At 40.7% G+C, this 17551-nt stretch overlaps 2 protein-coding genes across 12 annotated transcripts in view; both read left to right on the top strand.

The window, feature by feature from the left end:
* WDR47 (WD repeat domain 47) overlaps window positions 1-9761 on the top strand; it is a 59599-nt gene extending 49838 nt beyond the window's left edge. For 2 of the 3 annotated variants that reach the window (XM_020784666.3, XM_078392281.1), the window contains 6 exons: window positions 2523-2603; window positions 3742-3911; window positions 5260-5430; window positions 6724-6855; window positions 7096-7314; window positions 8261-9761. In XM_020784666.3, the coding sequence (XP_020640325.3) occupies window positions 2523-2603; window positions 3742-3911; window positions 5260-5430; window positions 6724-6855; window positions 7096-7314; window positions 8261-8403 (916 nt within the window). In that variant the 3' untranslated portion in view covers window positions 8404-9761. The remainder of the gene's footprint in view (window positions 1-2522; window positions 2604-3741; window positions 3912-5259; window positions 5431-6723; window positions 6856-7095; window positions 7315-8260) is intronic. The other variant, XM_020784668.3, reaches the window with a different exon arrangement.
* Window positions 8432-17551, top strand: part of CLCC1 (chloride channel CLIC like 1) — a 47984-nt gene continuing 38864 nt past the window's right edge. For 6 of the 9 annotated variants that reach the window (XR_013544541.1, XR_013544540.1, XR_013544539.1 and 3 more), the window contains exon 1: window positions 11037-12592. The gene's annotated coding sequence lies outside the window, so the exon portion shown is untranslated. Of the gene's footprint in view, window positions 12593-12646; window positions 13064-17551 lie in introns of those variants that run through there. The other 3 variants (XM_020784641.3, XM_020784639.3, XR_013544538.1) reach the window with 2 other exon arrangements.

Below are 17551 nucleotides of genomic sequence, written 5' to 3'. Positions count from 1 at the left end.
TGATACTCATTTCCGCTGTGTGCTTTTTTTTTTTTGCTCATTTTTTCTCTTTTCTGTTCTCTAAACTTCTCAGCAATTGATTGATTGCAGGCCTTCAGTTACTGAGCACCGTAAAGATATTTGCTAAATATTTTGTTTGAATAGGGCAATTTTGAATAATTTCATAACACTGTGGCATTGCTTTTTTCCTTTTAATAGAAGCCTGAAACATTAACGTCAAAAAAGACATAAGAAGGAAGATATGTGGGGATTTCCCCCCATTGTCCTTACTGCATATTTATTGCCATTCTGACTACAAGGTTAAGAGCAGTCAATGCATTCATACATGCTTTAAAAATAAGGATTGTTTTGGTATCTGCACTTGCTTCTGTTTCAATTTCTTTTGCAAAGAAGCTACCATAGATTTTGCTGTTGCCGTTGGTTTACTTCAATTGGATCCCACTGGTTCTGCTAGAATTGGTGACTCCCCCCTTCCTCCTGTAGCTGCCTGTGTGCTCTAAAACAGTGGTCCCCAACCGTGGGCCTCCAGATGTTCTTGGACTTCAACTCCCAGAAATCCTAGCCAGCAGAGGTGGTGGTGAAAGCTTCTGGGAGTTATAGTCCAAGAACATCTGGACACCCAAGGTTGGGGACCCCTGCTCTAAAAACTGTTCCAAGGAACTGGGAAACCATGTGGAGGAAGTATTTTGGCACCACAGTGGGTTGCATTAGGGGGCAGGGATAAAGAAAGTCTCAGTTCTGCTAGATACCCAAGTTCATTGTTCCAAAAGAAAATTTAGCTGTGAAATAAAGTTTTACTCTGACCATTCCTTTTTGTGTATGATGAACCGAGTCCAGACTTTGTGTAATAAGCACAGATCTGTTCTGCTGAAAAGTTCTACAGTATTTTTAAAAAATCAGTAATCAGATAAGTCAAACCTTGATGACTACACAAAGGTGGATTTATTGAGCACCCCAATATGATCAACTAATGAGGATGATACCTTTATTGAATCAGTAAAAAGTTAGAAATAGGTTGAGCTTTTGAATTCTATGGACCCATCTCATCAGGTAAAGCTAGTATGGAACTTGGGGTTCAATCAGAAAGTACAAAAACAGATACAACAATCATGGCTTATGCATTTCGCCAGGAAGACAAAATAGAGTTGTAGGATTCTACATGAGACAGAAGAAGCAAAGGTGTGGTATACAGCTTGTCAATGAATGCCTTTGTTACTTCTGTTTCATGTGGATTCTATAACTTCATTTTGCCTAGGTGTTTGCATGAGCCAGGGCCATCACACCTAGCCCAGTTTGTTGGCTTTCTTCTTGAACCCCAAATTTCAAATCATTTTTAACTGATAAAGCATTCTGTAGAATTCAAAAGCTTACTTATTTGTAATTTTTAGTGCTGCAATAAATGTGTTGCCTAACCCAGGGGTTTGCTTCTGTGGGTGGATCCCACAGCTATTTTTTTGTATCTGATTTTGATAATCTAATTAGAAATTTTCTTCGTACAGTAGAGCTTCATAATAATTCTGAAAGGCAAGCTATTTATGAAAAATATTGAGTGACTTGCCAAAGGCCACTAATTAATTTAAGGGCTAAACAGAATTTGGGATACTGGTGTCCAGCGCAGAATTTCGCATGCTTCCTGTTGGAACAAACTGCTCATGATAACACCATAATCTTCCAATTCTGTGTTAACAAATCCAGCTTTTGCAAATACAAATGATAATTAAGAAAATATACTTCCATCTTGACTGCTCTCCTTTTGTCTCCTGAGATATCCCCTTGCACTTCTAGGCTCCTTGGTGGCTGCTCTGCCATGGCTCCACCATGCAATCATGGGTCTCTTCTAATATTTCAGCCTTGCAGTTGAAAAACACACATTGAAATTGGATGAACTGGAAATACCCTTCTCTATTGGAGTGTGGTTAGGAGCAGTGATATAAAAGTCAACAAAATGTTATGGCTTCTATGTCAGCACTCTCTTTGTACGATGTGGTTATATCTGGTTCTCGACAGGTAACTTATGCATGTTACTAGCAGCCACTTGAGTGTTATTGTGCAGAAGTGAATACTCAGTACCAAGTTCCAGTATTAGTGGCCAAATAACTCATAAACTATTCCAGCAGAGTCAGTGAGATTACTTCAAACCATGTTTTCAAACCATGCTTCTCTTGCATTTTGGTTAAAAATCTGAGTAAAACAAGAATCCAAAGGAAATGAGCTTCAACTTCATCATGAATGTTTTCACCTCTGTGGTCTTGTGTGGTTGCAAGCATGGCAAACTAGGACTGCTGTTGGTGGCAAATACTTTGGCAAGAGAGGATACATCACTTGGCTTGATGCTTTTTCAGTCAGTTGGCAACTTGTATAAAATGTGGCCCAAGTGCAGTGTTGCTTTTTAAAGTGACCCATTGCAAGCCATCTCCTTTACCATGTCACATCTTATAAGCCATAAATATGTTACTCATTTACAATATTCTGTGAAGTATGTGCTTAGTCTCTTTATAACTGTTTGCTTATATGCTGTTTAGCGCCTCCTCTGCTGTTCCTCGAAAACTGGTATTTGACTTAGACAGATCTTCGCTGTCTTCTTCTGTAAAGATGACAACAAAGTAACTAGTAAATTTATTTCCTCTTACAACACTTTGGAGTTGCCAGATCATTAGGTTTTTAATTTCTTTTGGCTTTCTGTTATGTGTCTACTGCATAACTATTTGAATATGCTATCTTTTCCATGCTGTACTTCTCTGCTTCCACAGTTCATTATCTTACTGTACCGGCACCACTTTCTAGCTTCTGCAGCATGACTTTTCTCTTTTAAACAAATCAATGCCCTGCTATCACAAAACAATGGCTTGGTTGTATTAATTTTCAGTTGCCCTGTTAGCAGTTTTTTTTTTGTTTATTTTTAATTTCAGTTGTTCAAAAGCCAAATGTTAACATTATTCCACGGCTTTTTACACAGTATGTATAATGGCTGTACATTGGCAAATTCTTGCATCTTGTATAAATAATGGTCACATGTGGATAGAAAAGAAAAAAATAGGCATATTATTATTTGCTTGAGCTTTTAAAAGCTATGAATTGTTTTTAAAGTTGCAGTTTTGAATATACAAAGTACTTTGACATTGAAAATTACAATTGAAATTGTATATGGTATATTACAGGTATCTGGGTCATCATCTGTAATTCTCTGGTTTGTCTCCAGTTCCTAATATTTCATTTATTTTGCAATTATACACAGTATCTTGCCTTATAGTACAAGTGATTGGTTGGCAATTAAGGAAAAAATGTGGGCTTTTTCCCAACTTAAATCTGCAAGCACAGTTTTGTAAAGGCAGTACAGCCCTATAAGTTGGCTTTAATTATAGCACTTCCAGAAGTGATCGCTTCTGTTGTAATTAAACTGAGTGATTATAGTCAGTTTAAAATATAATTTGTTTATCAAGTGTATGTAATCTTGAAAACCCATTGTGTGTTTCATTTTCAAAAATTAAAACCTCTCACAAGACTTGTAGACAAAGGGTATCAACAGACCACTATTTGGTTTCATAAATGTAATAAATAAAATTGATTTTAAGTGCAGTAATGTTTAAAAATAAAAATGTTTAAAAATAAAAATATTTTCCCAGTGTTCTTACTAAAAAGCACATATATTAGATATAGCTGGCATTAGCTTTCGTTACATATACTCATGGACACGTGCACTAAAGGATGTGGTAATCTTATTATCTTTAAATATTTTTCTAGTGGTGGTAATACTCCTAAACAACCAGTAGTTCGTTTCAAACGGAACAAACATCACAAAGGATCGATATATTGTGTGGCATGGAGTCCCTGTGGACAATTACTTGCTACTGGTTCTAATGACAAATATGTTAAAGTGCTACCCTTCAATGCAGACACTTGTAATGCAACAGGTGAGTGCAAGCTGTTGGAATTATTTGAGAATATATAGGTGTTTACGAAATATATAGTATATATTGTACATCATGCATGAAATTAAAAAGCTTGATTTATATAAGATACTTTGTTTTAATTCACATTACGTGAATTACAGTACGTAATTCACATTACGTACCTTTCAAATTGAGACCAGTTATAATAATTAGATACTACTGCTATTCTACTTCATTTATATAAATCCATCAATGCATGTTGCACATCTGTAATTAACAACAGGTCCTTGCCCAGAAATCTTACAACCTGAATTTCATGAGAAGAAGGGATAAATAGAAGGGCCGTATTCCATGTGAAAACTTATCAGAATATATAATCCAATCATAATTATTTGACCTTTGGCATGTGAGAAGAACATTACACATATGCCAGAACTGTTTGTGAGAGAAATGTTACAGAACAGGATTCAGCAAGACAACAAAGATACCTATGGTATTTCTGTTCTTAATTTTCCCTCTTTAGTTCCTGCACTCAAAGGTAGTTGTTCAGTTTTAGTGCAAAATGTTTCCAGAACAATTATTATAAAACTTTGAGTTTATTCTAGGTTCTAATATTTCAGTTCAAGCATTATGTGGCTATAGTATTACGCCCTTTTCAAGTAGCAGAGTCTGTGCTACATGCATACTTGTGCAGCTCAAATTAAACAAGAAATGTCTTGCAAATGTGGTAATCTATTTTCAGTACACACTATTGTAGAGATACTAGAATCTCATCTCATCAAATGGCTAGCATATTATCAGACATTATAAACCAGATACCATTGGAGGTGAATCCATCACCAGCACACAGCATCCTTGGATCACTTCCATGTTTCCAACAGAGCCCACTACTGATGTTGCTTTGAGACACTCCCCGGAAAACACCCCTAAACTAAAATCCAGGTCTGCCAGGAACAATTTAAGTTTCCCACTGTTCTTCTGACATGGCAAATAAATGATGGTCCACTTAAAATTCCCCACAATGTATTTTAGTGGCATTCTGTGCAGTAAAATAGTACTTTTCTGTGCTGATGCAGAGTATGGTAACTGCTTCCTTCTGTGTCAGAAACCTGGGAAGGCGTGCTGTGGTCAGAGAGGACTTATTACAGGGCACCTCACTGAATGATGATTGCTCACTGAGTGATACAGTGTAATGTACATTTTCCATTGGTCTGCTAACAATTCAGTTTCATTCCTCTGAAATCAGCTTGCTCCTTGTGTGTCAAAATTTGGGTCCACATTATGTTCATATAGGAAGAAGTAATTATTACCACATTTCTCTCTGCTAAGCGCATAATTTTTACTTTGCTCTTCATTTAAATCCCTTTAGGACCAGATTTGGAATTCAGCATGCATGATGGAACTATTAGAGATCTAGCTTTCATGGAAGGTCCTGAGAGTGGTGGTGCCATTTTAATAAGTGCTGGAGCTGGGGACTGTAATATCTATACAACAGACTGCCAGCGAGGACAAGGACTTCATGCTTTGAGTGGCCATACTGGTATGTTGCTGATCCAGCTTGGTGGCTTCTGCTGAAGTAATTATACAGATTGTTGTAAATACAAATATTCATGTGGCTAGATGAATTATTTTGATAAATATTAAATGTACATGTTACTGTGTGCATGTTAAACTCACAAATGTTTGCCATAACCATCCAAATCTGATCCAGAACTTAGAAATGAGAAACCTATCAGAGATTTAGGCATGTGTAAGTAAAATCATGCTCAGCACTGCAGGAGTATACCAGATACCTTGCAGTTGTGGCCAAGTATATATTGGGGCCACAAAATGCAGCATCCATACCAGAATCAAATAACACGACATATACTGCAGACTAACACAACTGGAAAAATTGGCAGTAGCTGAACATGCCCTGAAACAAGCTGCACATGAAATTCTATTTCAAAACACAGAAGTACTGGACAACAACAACAGCAATCATTATGTTAGACTACACAGGGAAGCCACAAACACCAGCAGAGCTTCAACAAAAAAAGAAGAAAGTTTAAAACTCAACAAAGTCTGGCTCCCAGCACTGAAAAATACATCTGCAAAAAGTCAACAAACACTACCCAACCACAAGGACTGGTGATCACTCCACACAAAAGACTAGCTAACGACACCCATCAGTCCAGTGACAGATCATCTCCCCCCGCCCTTATCACAACAATATACAACAAAACATAATCACCCAATCTCCCGGAAAGGACAAAAAGCTGATCGCACAGCTATAAATACTCAACTATCCCACACAGTACACCAGAACACAGACAGAGTTGTGACTCCTGTCCTCTGAAGATGCCAGCCACAGAGACTAATGAAACATTAGGAAGAAAAACCTTCGGAACACATCCAAACAACTCGAAACATCAACAACAACCATCGGATCCTTGCCATGAAAGCCTTCAAGAATACAAAATAATGTTCATTTGCAGTGGCAAATTGGCCCTAATTAATGAGGTGTTCTTGCATGACCAGTTGCATGCAACCAAGAACATAACTAGCATCATGTTTATTAGCAGCCAGTTGCTGCTGCAACTTAGCAATTTCATTTCCACATGCATTAAATGCCAACGAGTTTCTGATTAGTCTTCTCACTTGCATGTTGCTGAAAAAAGTGCATTTATTTATTTATTTATTGGATTTATATCCTGCCCTTCTAGACAAGAGTCTACTCAGGGCAGCTCACAACATATTGTGCACAAAACATTGCTAACTATTACAAGAAACATTTTTCCATTACCTTTAAAATATGAAATGAATACAAGCCGAGATTTTTTTTAATGTGCAGGTCATATTTTAGCACTTTATACATGGAGTGGATGGATGATAGCATCTGGTTCCCAAGACAAGACTGTGAGATTTTGGGATCTCAGAGTACCCAGTTGTGTGCGAGTTGTTGGAACAACATTTCATGGAACTGGTAAGATTACTGACATTATTACCAAGAAAAGTACTTGCTTTGGATAGCTAAAATAATTGTTGCTTAAAAGAGGGTGCTCTTCACAAAGAATATGGAAACTAGTGGCTTCTTTATAAAAATTATGCAAAGCCTAGCAATCTTTCTTTTGAAAGACACCTTAAAAATTTTATTCAGAACTGTAGACACAGTTGACAGAGAATTAGTTTAACAGGTAAGAGGGTTTTTTTCTTTGCTTTGCAGGAAGTGCTGTGGCTTCTGTAGCTGTAGATCCTAGTGGCCGTCTTTTAGCCACAGGCCAAGAGGATTCCAGCTGTATGCTCTATGATATTCGTGGTGGACGCATGGTACAGAGTTACCATCCTCATTCTAGTGATGTCCGTTCTGTTCGCTTCTCCCCTGGGGCTCATTATCTCCTCACAGGATCTTATGATATGAAAATAAAGGTGACAGACCTCCAAGGTAATGTAACTGCTAATTCACCCAGAAATAATATTTTATTACCTTTTCAGCATCACATCACAGTTACTAAAAAGCAGAGAAAATAGATACAGTGGTGCCTCACTTAACGAGCGCCTCGGTTAACGATGAAATTGCATAGCGATTAGGTTTTTGCAATCGCAAAAGTGACCACATTGCGACATTTTAAATAGGAAAAAATCGCTTTGCGATGATCGGTAAGCTGTTTCGCTTACCGATTTTCACATAGTGATGTTTTCCCAACAGATGATCGGCGGTTCCAAAATGGCCGCCGTGTAAAAAACATGGCCGCCCACTGTGTTTTGGGACGGATTCCTCGCATACCGGGCAGCAAAAAATGGCCGCCGTATGGAGGATTTTCGCTGAAAGGTGAGTTTTTTTGCCCATAGGAACGCATTGAAGGGGTTTCAGTGCATTCCTATGGGCTTTTAAAAATCGCTTAGCGATGTTTTCGGTTAGCGGCTATTTTTGCTGCACCGATTAACATCGCTAAGTGAGGCACCACTGTAATTGATGCTGAACTCCTATAAAGTATGAAGTCTCCTTTGTTGGTCAGATCCCTTACCTTCATGTAACTTTTGAAGCTCAGATGTGACTGTTAGGGAGAGCTGAAAAGTTATTTTATACACTGGGGCTGCTTGCTATCCTTGCTTATTATGGAGTAAGCCCACTGATTTAAATGGAACTTATTTCTGAGTAGATATGTACAATATAGATTTTCTTGCTCTGTGCAATTAAAAAATGTGGGATGAATTAAACTTTCTCTGTGTTGTTTCCCTCCCCTCCAGCAAAAAATGAACAGTGGAATTAAATTACCTGATTTTGAATTAGTTGAACTAAATAAAGCAATCTACATGACAGAAATAAATTGAATTACAAATGTGTCAAGTTCATGTATGCAATAATGATTTTTCATCCTTTTTCATAGGTGACCTTACCAAGCAGCTTCCAACTATGGTAGTAGGGGAGCACAAGGACAAAGTAATTCAATGCAGGTGGCATACACAAGATCTTTCCTTCGTGTCATCTTCTGCAGACAGAACTGTAAGACTCTGGACCTATAATGTCTAAAAGGCAGTTGTCAAGGCAAATTATACAGATAAAGCACAGGCACATAGGACTACTGGAACACTCAATTTGACATTTAAAAAGAGCAGCGTTTGACCAGGAAAGTGTATCACGGAGAAGAGATACTTCCCACAGATACCTTATTTGCTAGAAGGTGTTGGTGTGTTATAGTATTACTTTTCAGTGCTTTCCATGTGATCTCATGCTGCTATGATCTATTGTTGTTTTGTTGCTGAGGTCTGTTGAAAGAACTCTTGCAATGTCAGTGTGCACTCAAAAAAAGACTAATTATGTGTTTACAATTTAATTGCATTCCCAGGCCTTTGCCTCAGTGACTTCCACAGAAATGAAGACTAAACAGTAGTTTAGTTCACATGCAGTATCATTCAGTCCACACAAAATAGATTTTTTAAAAACAAAAAATTATGCTGTGTACCCCACTGTTGCTTACATCTTATCTTAACTGGTGGTCACTTTTGTTCTTCATCCAAATTTTGTATTTCCTTTTTAGAATCTATAACTCTAAAGGTGGCTAGATAGTGGCTGACTCTTAACACAAACATATTGGCTCTTAACTTGGCCTGGTTTTTATTAGATTGTGTTCAACACTTAAGCTTTTTGTGAAAAAAAGCATTGGTGTGCTGAAAAGTTATATCCAATTTTGAATGCGATAAAATCTTCTGTGTAATGTATTGTACTGTAGGAAAGGAAGCAAGCATTTTGATGTGGTTGGTACAGCAATTTTAATTAGAACGGCCATGATCCCACAGACCCTTATGCACATGTGCGGGAAGACTATGTATGCAAATAGGGATATTGTCGCCCAAGCTAATTTGCTTTACTGAAGAATTTAATATACTTCAAATTTAAAAGTAGATTTTTCTTCAGCAATGAAAAAATGACAAGATGTCTTGATAACAAAGAAACGTTGACAAGCAAGTGCTGTTTCCCCCCATGTGTGCATACAGAGTACTATAAGAATATTAAAGGTAACAGCATGGCTTGAAATGCTATGTCTGCATGATAATGTAAAACTGAATTATTTCCCAGTTCACAAGCTTATTTGGATTTTGTTAATTTCTTGCACTGTCTATATAATACAGAGTTACAATTTAATTTAATTTCTAAATATCTTTAGAGTATTATGTTTATGTATTGTTTTATATTTTCATATTGTACAGTTATATTGCTTTTAAATTAAATTCTTAAATATTTAGACTATTTATTTGAAGTTAAGTTTTGGTTCTGATTCATAAATTCTGTGCACTGTAGCAAAATCTTTTTAACTATCGTGAAAAGTTGGTTACTATAGAATTGTATATGTGCTTTAAACGCAATAAAGATTATGACACCTGAAAAAATGACATTGGCATTTTCATAATCAAACACTTTATATACTGTACTAGCAGTTACACGTTGCATTGACTCAATCTGGACACCTGATATTCACTTTAATAGTTAAACTTTATGAGCCAATGTTTGGTCAAATGTGTTATGACAGGAGGATTGCCAGAATCTACAGAAATACTGACAAGCTAATTTAACATCCCATTCAGCATAAAGTTCCAGTTGCTGTGCTTTACTGTGTATGATGTGTTGCTGCCTGCAACGAATGGTGACCCTAAGAGGTTTTTCAAGATATATAAGATGTTTAAGGAGTGATATTAGTTTTGCTCTCCAGTTTCCATGTCCAAATGGGGATTTGAACTCAGGTCTCGTGAGTCCTAATCCAACACTCTACTACATCATATCCCCTACACAACACTCTCATGTTTCTCTGCATTATAAAATTTTATAGCTCTTCTGCATCAGTTGCCCAAATATACTAAAGCTTATAATGTAGGAATGAAAAAAAAGTAATTTGTAGGTTAGTATGTAGGTTTTACTAGATTTCAAGTAAATTCACTATTCAGCTTTTTGTATAGTTGAATACTGAGTTCTGCTGACTAAAGGTCTGAATCATGGGGGCAATATCTTTTATTTATTTGATATACTGATACATCGGCTAAAATCCACTTCCCACAACTATGCAGGTGTAAGTGGCAATGACATCATCAGTCTACATTGGCTTTTAATTTCTTTTCATTAAAAGCTTTCTGCCCGTCTCTCAGGTTCTAAGGCTCCCTGTTGTTGTTGGTCGTTTAGTCCTGTCCGACTCTTTGTGACCCCATGGACCAGAGCATGCCAGGCCCTCCTGTCTTCCACTGCCTTCTGGAGTTTGGTCAAATTCATGTTGGTAGCTTCAATGACACTGTCCAACCATTTCATCCTCTGTCATCCCCTTCTCTTGCCTTCAAACTTTCCTCACCATCAGGGTCTTTTCCAGGGAGTCTTCTCATGAGATGGCCAAAGTATTGGAGCCTCAGCTTCAGGATCTGTCCTTCCAGTGAGCACTCAGGGTTGATTTCCTTCAAAATTGATAGGTCTGTTCTCCTTGGAGTCCAGGGGACTCTCAAGAGTCTCCTCCAGCACCATAATTCAAAAGCATCAATTCTTCGCTGGTCAGCCTTCTTTATGGTCCAGCTCTCACTTCCATACATCACTACAGGAAAAACCATAGCTTTGACTATGCAGACCTTTGTTGGCAAGGTGATGTCTCTGCTTTGTAAGATGCTGTCTAGGTTTGTCATCGCTTTCCTCCCAAGAAGCAGACGCCTTTTAATTTCGTGGCTGCTGTCACCATCTGCAGTGATTATGGAGAAAGTAAAATCTGTCACTGCCTCCATATCTTCCCCTTCTCTTTGCCAGGAGGTGATGGGAACAGTGGCCATGATCTTAGTTTTTTTGATGTTGAGCTTCAGACTGTTTTGCGATCTCCTCTTTCACCCTCATTAAGAGGTTCTTTAATTCCTCCTCACTTTCTGCCATCAGAGTGGTATCTGCATATCGGAGGTTATTTCTTCCGGCAATCTTAATTCTGGTTTGGGATTCCTCCAGTGCAGCCTTTCGCATGATGTATTCTGCATATAAGTTAAATAATCCGGGGGACAATATACAGCCTTGTTGTACTCCTTTCCCAATGAACCAATCAGTTGTTCCATATCCAGTTCTAACTGTTGCTTCCTGTTCCACATATAGATTTCTCATGAGAGGGATAAGGTGGTCAGGCACTCCAATTTCTTTAAGAACTCGCCATAATTTGCTGTGGTCCACAGAGTCAAAGGCTTTTGCATGGTCAATGAAGCAGAAGTAGATGTTTTTCTGGAACTCTCTACCTTTCTCCATAATCCAGCACATATTAGCGATTTGGTCTCTAGTTCCTCTGCCCCTTTGACATCGAGCTTTTACTTCTGGGAGTTCTCGGTCCACATACTGCTGAAGACTGCCTTGTAAGATTTTGAGCATAGTCTTGCTAGTGTGTGAAATGAATGCAATTGTACAGTAGTTGGAGCACTCTTTGACACTGCCTTTCTTTGGGATTGGGATGTAGAGTGATCTTTTCCAATCCTCTGACCACTGCTGAGTTTTCCAATCTCGCTGGCATATTGAGTGCAGCACCTTAACAGCAAATTTTTAAGATTTTAAATAGTTCCACTGGAATGCTATCACCTCCACTGGCCTTGTTGTTAGCCAAGCTTTCTAAGGCCCACTTGACTTCACTCTCCAGGATGTGTGGCTCAAGGTTAGCAACCACACTATCTGGGTTGTTTGGGATAGCCAGATCTTTCTGGTATAATTCCTCTGTGTATTCTTGCCATCTCTTCTTGTCTTCTGATCCCTAGGTACTCCCTCTTTGTGTGTGTGTGTGCGCGTGCGTGTGTGTAACAAAAAATCAGTCCCGTTCCTGATGATGTAGCAACGTTCTTCTGATATTAACGCCCCGCCCCGCCTCATCCCAAGGCTCCTGAAAACCATTATGCTTAGCAGCAGTATTGCAGTACTTACAGAATCTACACACACACAGCTTTCAAACTGGCGGCAACCCGCAACAACAAAAGAAACGCGGGCCCCGCCCGCTTCCCTCTACCTCGGCCCCACTTCCTGTTTTCTGCCAGAGCGCCTGCGCAGCCTCCAATGGCAGAAGCAAAATGACAACAATGGAGAGCGGGGACGCGCAGGATCTCTTTATGCCTTCGAACGGGCTCGCAGTGGATGGCCGAGCTCATGGATGAGGGAGGAGCCGAGGAGAATCTTGCCGCGGCGTTGTTTCGCGTAGACGCCCTCAGGAGCCGTTGCTGACGGCCGTTGGGAGGTGAGTGTGCAACGAGAGGCCGGGATACGGGCGGGAGGGGCGTGGGCGTCTTCGGCCAGCGGTCCTTTCGCTCCGTTGCACCTCCCGGCTTGTGACTCGGTCCTCCTTTCATTTTCCCTTCCCCGTGGCCTTGGATTAAGAAGGGGACCTTGCTACCTACCTACCCACCCGCCCTGCCTTCGTCTTTAAAACAAATACCTGCCTGGCGGGCGGTTCTTTAGTCACGGCAGGTTCCCTCTGAGGCGGGGAGCGAGAGCGCGGGGCGGGGACAGGAAGAGGACGGGGAGCTTTCCCGGTGCATTTGGGGGCCGCCGCCTCCGCGAAGCTTTCGCAGCTTTCCCCGTCGGACGAGCGGCCGACTCTGGGAAGCGGCTTGGGTGCGCGACCAGCCTCTGTCGTGGGAAACGCCGCGTGTGGGTCTTCCTCTGGGCTGGTTAAAAAAAAACGGCTTTTTATGCGGTTAAGTTATAGGTGAGCACGTGGCGGCCGTCCAGGTGCGGGTGGGCTGCAATTCTTAGTCGTTGTAGCCAGAATAGCTAGTAAGAGGAGATCACGGGAGTGGCATCATCCCACCATAACTGTACGGTCATAACAACTCCACTCCTAAAAACTGAGTTCTGGCATTTAGCGCAGAAGTACCACTGGAGCTTCATAGGAAAACACCCACAACCCCGTGATTTGCATTCGGACAGCCCCTGGAGAATCCCTCTTGCTGAGAGATGCAGCAAGATTCTCCATAGGCAGTGCTTTTTTTTTTCTTTAACTGTCTTCTGTGTAGTGGCTGTTCATTTTTACATGGGGGGGGAAGGAATATGCTGGGCAGAACACAAAGATGGGTGGTACATCCACCCAGCTGTTGAGAATAATTGGGGTGGGGTGCAAGTTACTTTGTAACAGGATATGCTGTGTTGATTTAAAGACTAATACCCCTTTTTTGACAAGTTTTTGTGGACTGCAGACCGCTTCAGATAATAGTGTATGTTGCTACTGCTTAATCTGTTGATCAATATTGTCATCTCTGGCTCTGTTTCTTTATTTTTATCTTAGAACTGCAGAGCTGGAAGGGACCCTATGGATCATCCAGAAAATAGGGAAAATGTGAGGAGTTGGGTTTAGTTACTTTAGTATAAATGTAGGCTCAATTCAGTAGTTTAGAGGAATAGAAAGACTGATGGTTTAATGCAAGGGTACACATTCCACAGTTGCTGACCAGGAAGCTTCCCCCCCCCCCCAACCCTGTTAGTTGAGACAGCAGTTCACTGAAAATTTAGTAAGGGATCAGAGGGAGAAAGTCAGTGTAGCGGAATCCAAAAAGGTGACATCATTCCTGCCTGTCCATCACAGCAGAAAAGGGGGAGGAGCCAAGGATAGAGCAGGAGGGGCGGAGTTAGAGTGACAGTTAGGGGGAGTTGAAGAGTCAGTTAGAGACAGTTGGAGTTAGGTAGAGGTAGAAAGAGTCAGGGACCAGAAGATGTACAGAGGGTTAGGAATAGAATAAAGGGGTTTAGGAGAGAAAATTGAAAGTAAAACACATATAACAAGCAGGAATGAACATATAAGCATAACAAGAGAGATATAAAATTGATAGTAAAGTGATTGACTGCATGATCTTAAAAGTATTAACACCTGAACAAACTCATATATGATTTTCCTGTTGTTTTGGTTAATAATAAAATACAGTGGTGCCTCGCTTAGCGAGCGCACCGTATAACGACGAATCCGTATAGCGATCCCCTTTTTCGGGATCGCTATACGGAGCACCCAATCGCCGCACCTCGCTTTGCGACGATTGGGGCGTCCGCGGCCATTTTGGAGCCGCCGATCAGCTGATCGGCGGCTCCAAAATGGGCGCCGGAGGACCCGAAATGGCCCCGCGCTGTGTTTTCGCACCCTCGGCAAGCGAGGGGAGGGCGCGAAAATGCGGCGCAGGGCCATTTCGGGTCCGTTTTGAAGCCGCAAAACAGCTGTTTTGCGGCTTCAAAACGGCCGCGGGCAACCCGAAATGGCCCCGTGCGGCGTTTTCGCGCCCTCCCCTCGCTTGCCAAGGGCGCGAAAACGCCGCGCGGGGCCATTTCGGGTCCGTTTTGAAGCCGCAAAACAGCTGTTTTGCGGCTTCAAAATGACCCAAAATGGCCCCCCGCGGCGTTTTCGCGCCCTCGGCAAGCGAGGGGAGGGCGCGAAAATGGCTGCCCGGGGCCAGGAAACTTCTCTAAGTGGGAAGTTTGGGCCGATTTGGAACGCATTAAATGAAGTTTAATGCGTTCCAATGGCTTTTTACTTCCCGCTTAGCGAAGATTTCATATAGCGAAGGTTAATCCGGAACGGATTAACCTCGCTATACGGGGCACCACTGTAATAAGGTAAAAAGGTAAAGGTACCCCTTGACAATTTTTTGTCCCGTCGTGTTCGACTCTAGGGGGCGGTGCTCATCCCCGTTTCCAAGCCATAGAGTCAGCGTTTTGTCCGAAGACAATCTTCCATGGTCACATGGCCAGTGTGACTTAGACACGGAACGCTGTTACCTTCCCACCAAGGTGGTCCCTATTTGTCTACTCGCATTTCCATGCTTTCGAACCGCTAGGTTGGCGGGAGCTGGGACAAAGCGACGGGAGCTCACTCCGTCGCGTGGATTCGATCTTACGACTGCTGGTCTTCTGACCCTGCTGCACTGGTTAAAAATATGTAGAGAAGGTGATAATAATATTGTAAGAGAAAAATATGTACTGAGAAAACTGTTAATGATTTGCTTGTGTACAATGATTATCTGAAGAACTTCTGTTATTATTAAATCTGATTCACTTCAATAAATAAGTTCAGTTTGTATTCACAAGGCAAGTGTTCTGACAAACATCATTTATATTGTGGACTGAGGTAATCCACTGGTGGCAGCGAGAGGAAAACGTGACATGAACCGTTGTGAGGGCAAAACACGTAGGTGCCAGAAAGGTGAACACCACACTCACATATATGGGCCATGTGCCTATGTAGAGATCTATTTGGAATATTCTGTAATTGAGTATGTTTTGGTGGGAACCCCCCAACTAATATGTGTATGCTTCAGTGAAGTCACCTCTGTTCTTTTCATCTGCTGCCTGAGCAGCAGCATTTAGGAAATGTTCTTTTTTGTCAGCTTTTGGTCTCACTGAGTAGCTAATTTGTATTTTTTAATTTTTTTGTATACAGTTATGAGACTGAACTGTTTTGTGTTTTGTATTCATATTTTTCTCTTGTGATGTTCCTGCTTTATATGGTTGCATCCTCAAGGTTTGGGGGTAGGGAATTGCCCCTTCCAACAAACTATTTGTTTAGGAGTTGATTTCCCTCAGACTTGTGCAACGTGTGCAGGGTTTACTGCATGAGGAGTTAAAAATAGAGAATGCATTAGGTCAGAATGAGTTTTACAATCTTGGCTTAGGTAAGAGTTACTAGGGTTTGTGGTGCATGTTGGTGTTTAGCAACTTCAGACTTTTATATTGCATATTAACTCCAAAGGGCTTTTCCAGTGTGTCTAGTCTGAGAACAATGTACTGGAGAGTAAGAGCTTGGAGGTGTCTAACGTACTTATGTCTTAGAAGTTAAAAGCAGGTAAGAGGCTATGTGGAATACACCTTCAAGTACTGAAGTTCAATTTAGCATATAAATAAGAAATGATTAGTTTGTTCCTTTTTTTACTTTTTTAAAAACTGGATTAAACCAACAAAGAGTCTTTTGGCAACTGAAAGACTAACAAGTGCATTATAGCACAAGCTTTTGTCAATTGTAATTATTTTATCTTAGCTCAGATGAACCATACAGTCTTAGTTGGCAGGTATAGGGTGCTTCCAGATGGAGGGCTCTGCTTGCTAGCAATTAGAAGGCACTGTGCAACTATTCTGTCTCTCTCTCCTTAACAGATTTTCCATGGTAAGGAAAAAAGAAAAGAAAAGGAGGGCGATGCAGAAATATAGGAGAATTTTGAGTGGACGATGACTGTCTGAAGGCCCTGCAAAACTGTGGCTGAAATCCACTTGCACAGCTTTGTGCCATGCAGTTAGGATGATGTCATAATCCCATGATAGGAATTTATTTATTTATTTATTTATTTATTGGACTTCTATACCGCCCCATAGCGCTACAAGCACTCTCCGGGCGGTTTACAATTTTTAATTATACAGGCTACACATTGCCCCCCCAGCAAGCTGGGTACTCTTTTTACCGACTTCGGAAGGATGGAAGGCTGAGTCAGCCTAGAGCCGGCTACCTGGGATTTGAACCCCAGGTCGTGAGCACGGTTTTAGCTGCAGTACATTAATTGAACACTTGCTATCCCCCCCTTTCATGTTGCAAGACTCCCTAGCGCTCCCTTTTAACCTTGCGGAGTCTCAGGATGGGTGGAGGGAAGCCTTTAATCATCAAAAATTACTGCCAGCTCACTACCCACAGGATTGGAATCTCTGGCAGAAATTTGATTATTATGTTTGGCTATTAAAGCTCCCTCCCCCTTTCTGAGCCTTCCAAAATCTCCCCCAGTGCAAAAAGGAACCCTAGGAAGCCTCAAAATGAGGGAGAGGATAGGAAACTATCAATTAATTTACATTAAATATTTCTATTGTATTATAATTGCATCTTACTTTCTTGGTGTACCATCAAAATAATTCCAGCCCGTGAATGAAGCTGTGCAGTGGCTTCACAGAAGCCCCATCTGGTAGTGCTCATATGCTCCCATGGTTTGGAGGCAGAGGAACCATAAACAGTTCAGAGGGAAGTGAAATGTAGAATATTCAGAGGGAGGTGGGACTTCATTGCAGCAAGACTGGTCAGATTTCAGGAGAACTGAGCACATAATTTCTTAAATTATCTAATTTTATACACAAGGGGTTTATAATTTGGGATTTTTTCCCTCTTTTAATAGTATTGTATTCGATTTATGTATTTTTTGTGTTTAAGTCTGTTTGCTCTATTGATTTAGGGTAATTGTTT

Source organism: Pogona vitticeps, chromosome 4, assembly GCF_051106095.1.
Source record: "Pogona vitticeps strain Pit_001003342236 chromosome 4, PviZW2.1, whole genome shotgun sequence".
Classification (NCBI taxonomy): Eukaryota; Metazoa; Chordata; class Lepidosauria; order Squamata; family Agamidae; genus Pogona; species Pogona vitticeps.
This window is presented reverse-complemented; position numbering and strand designations above follow the sequence as displayed.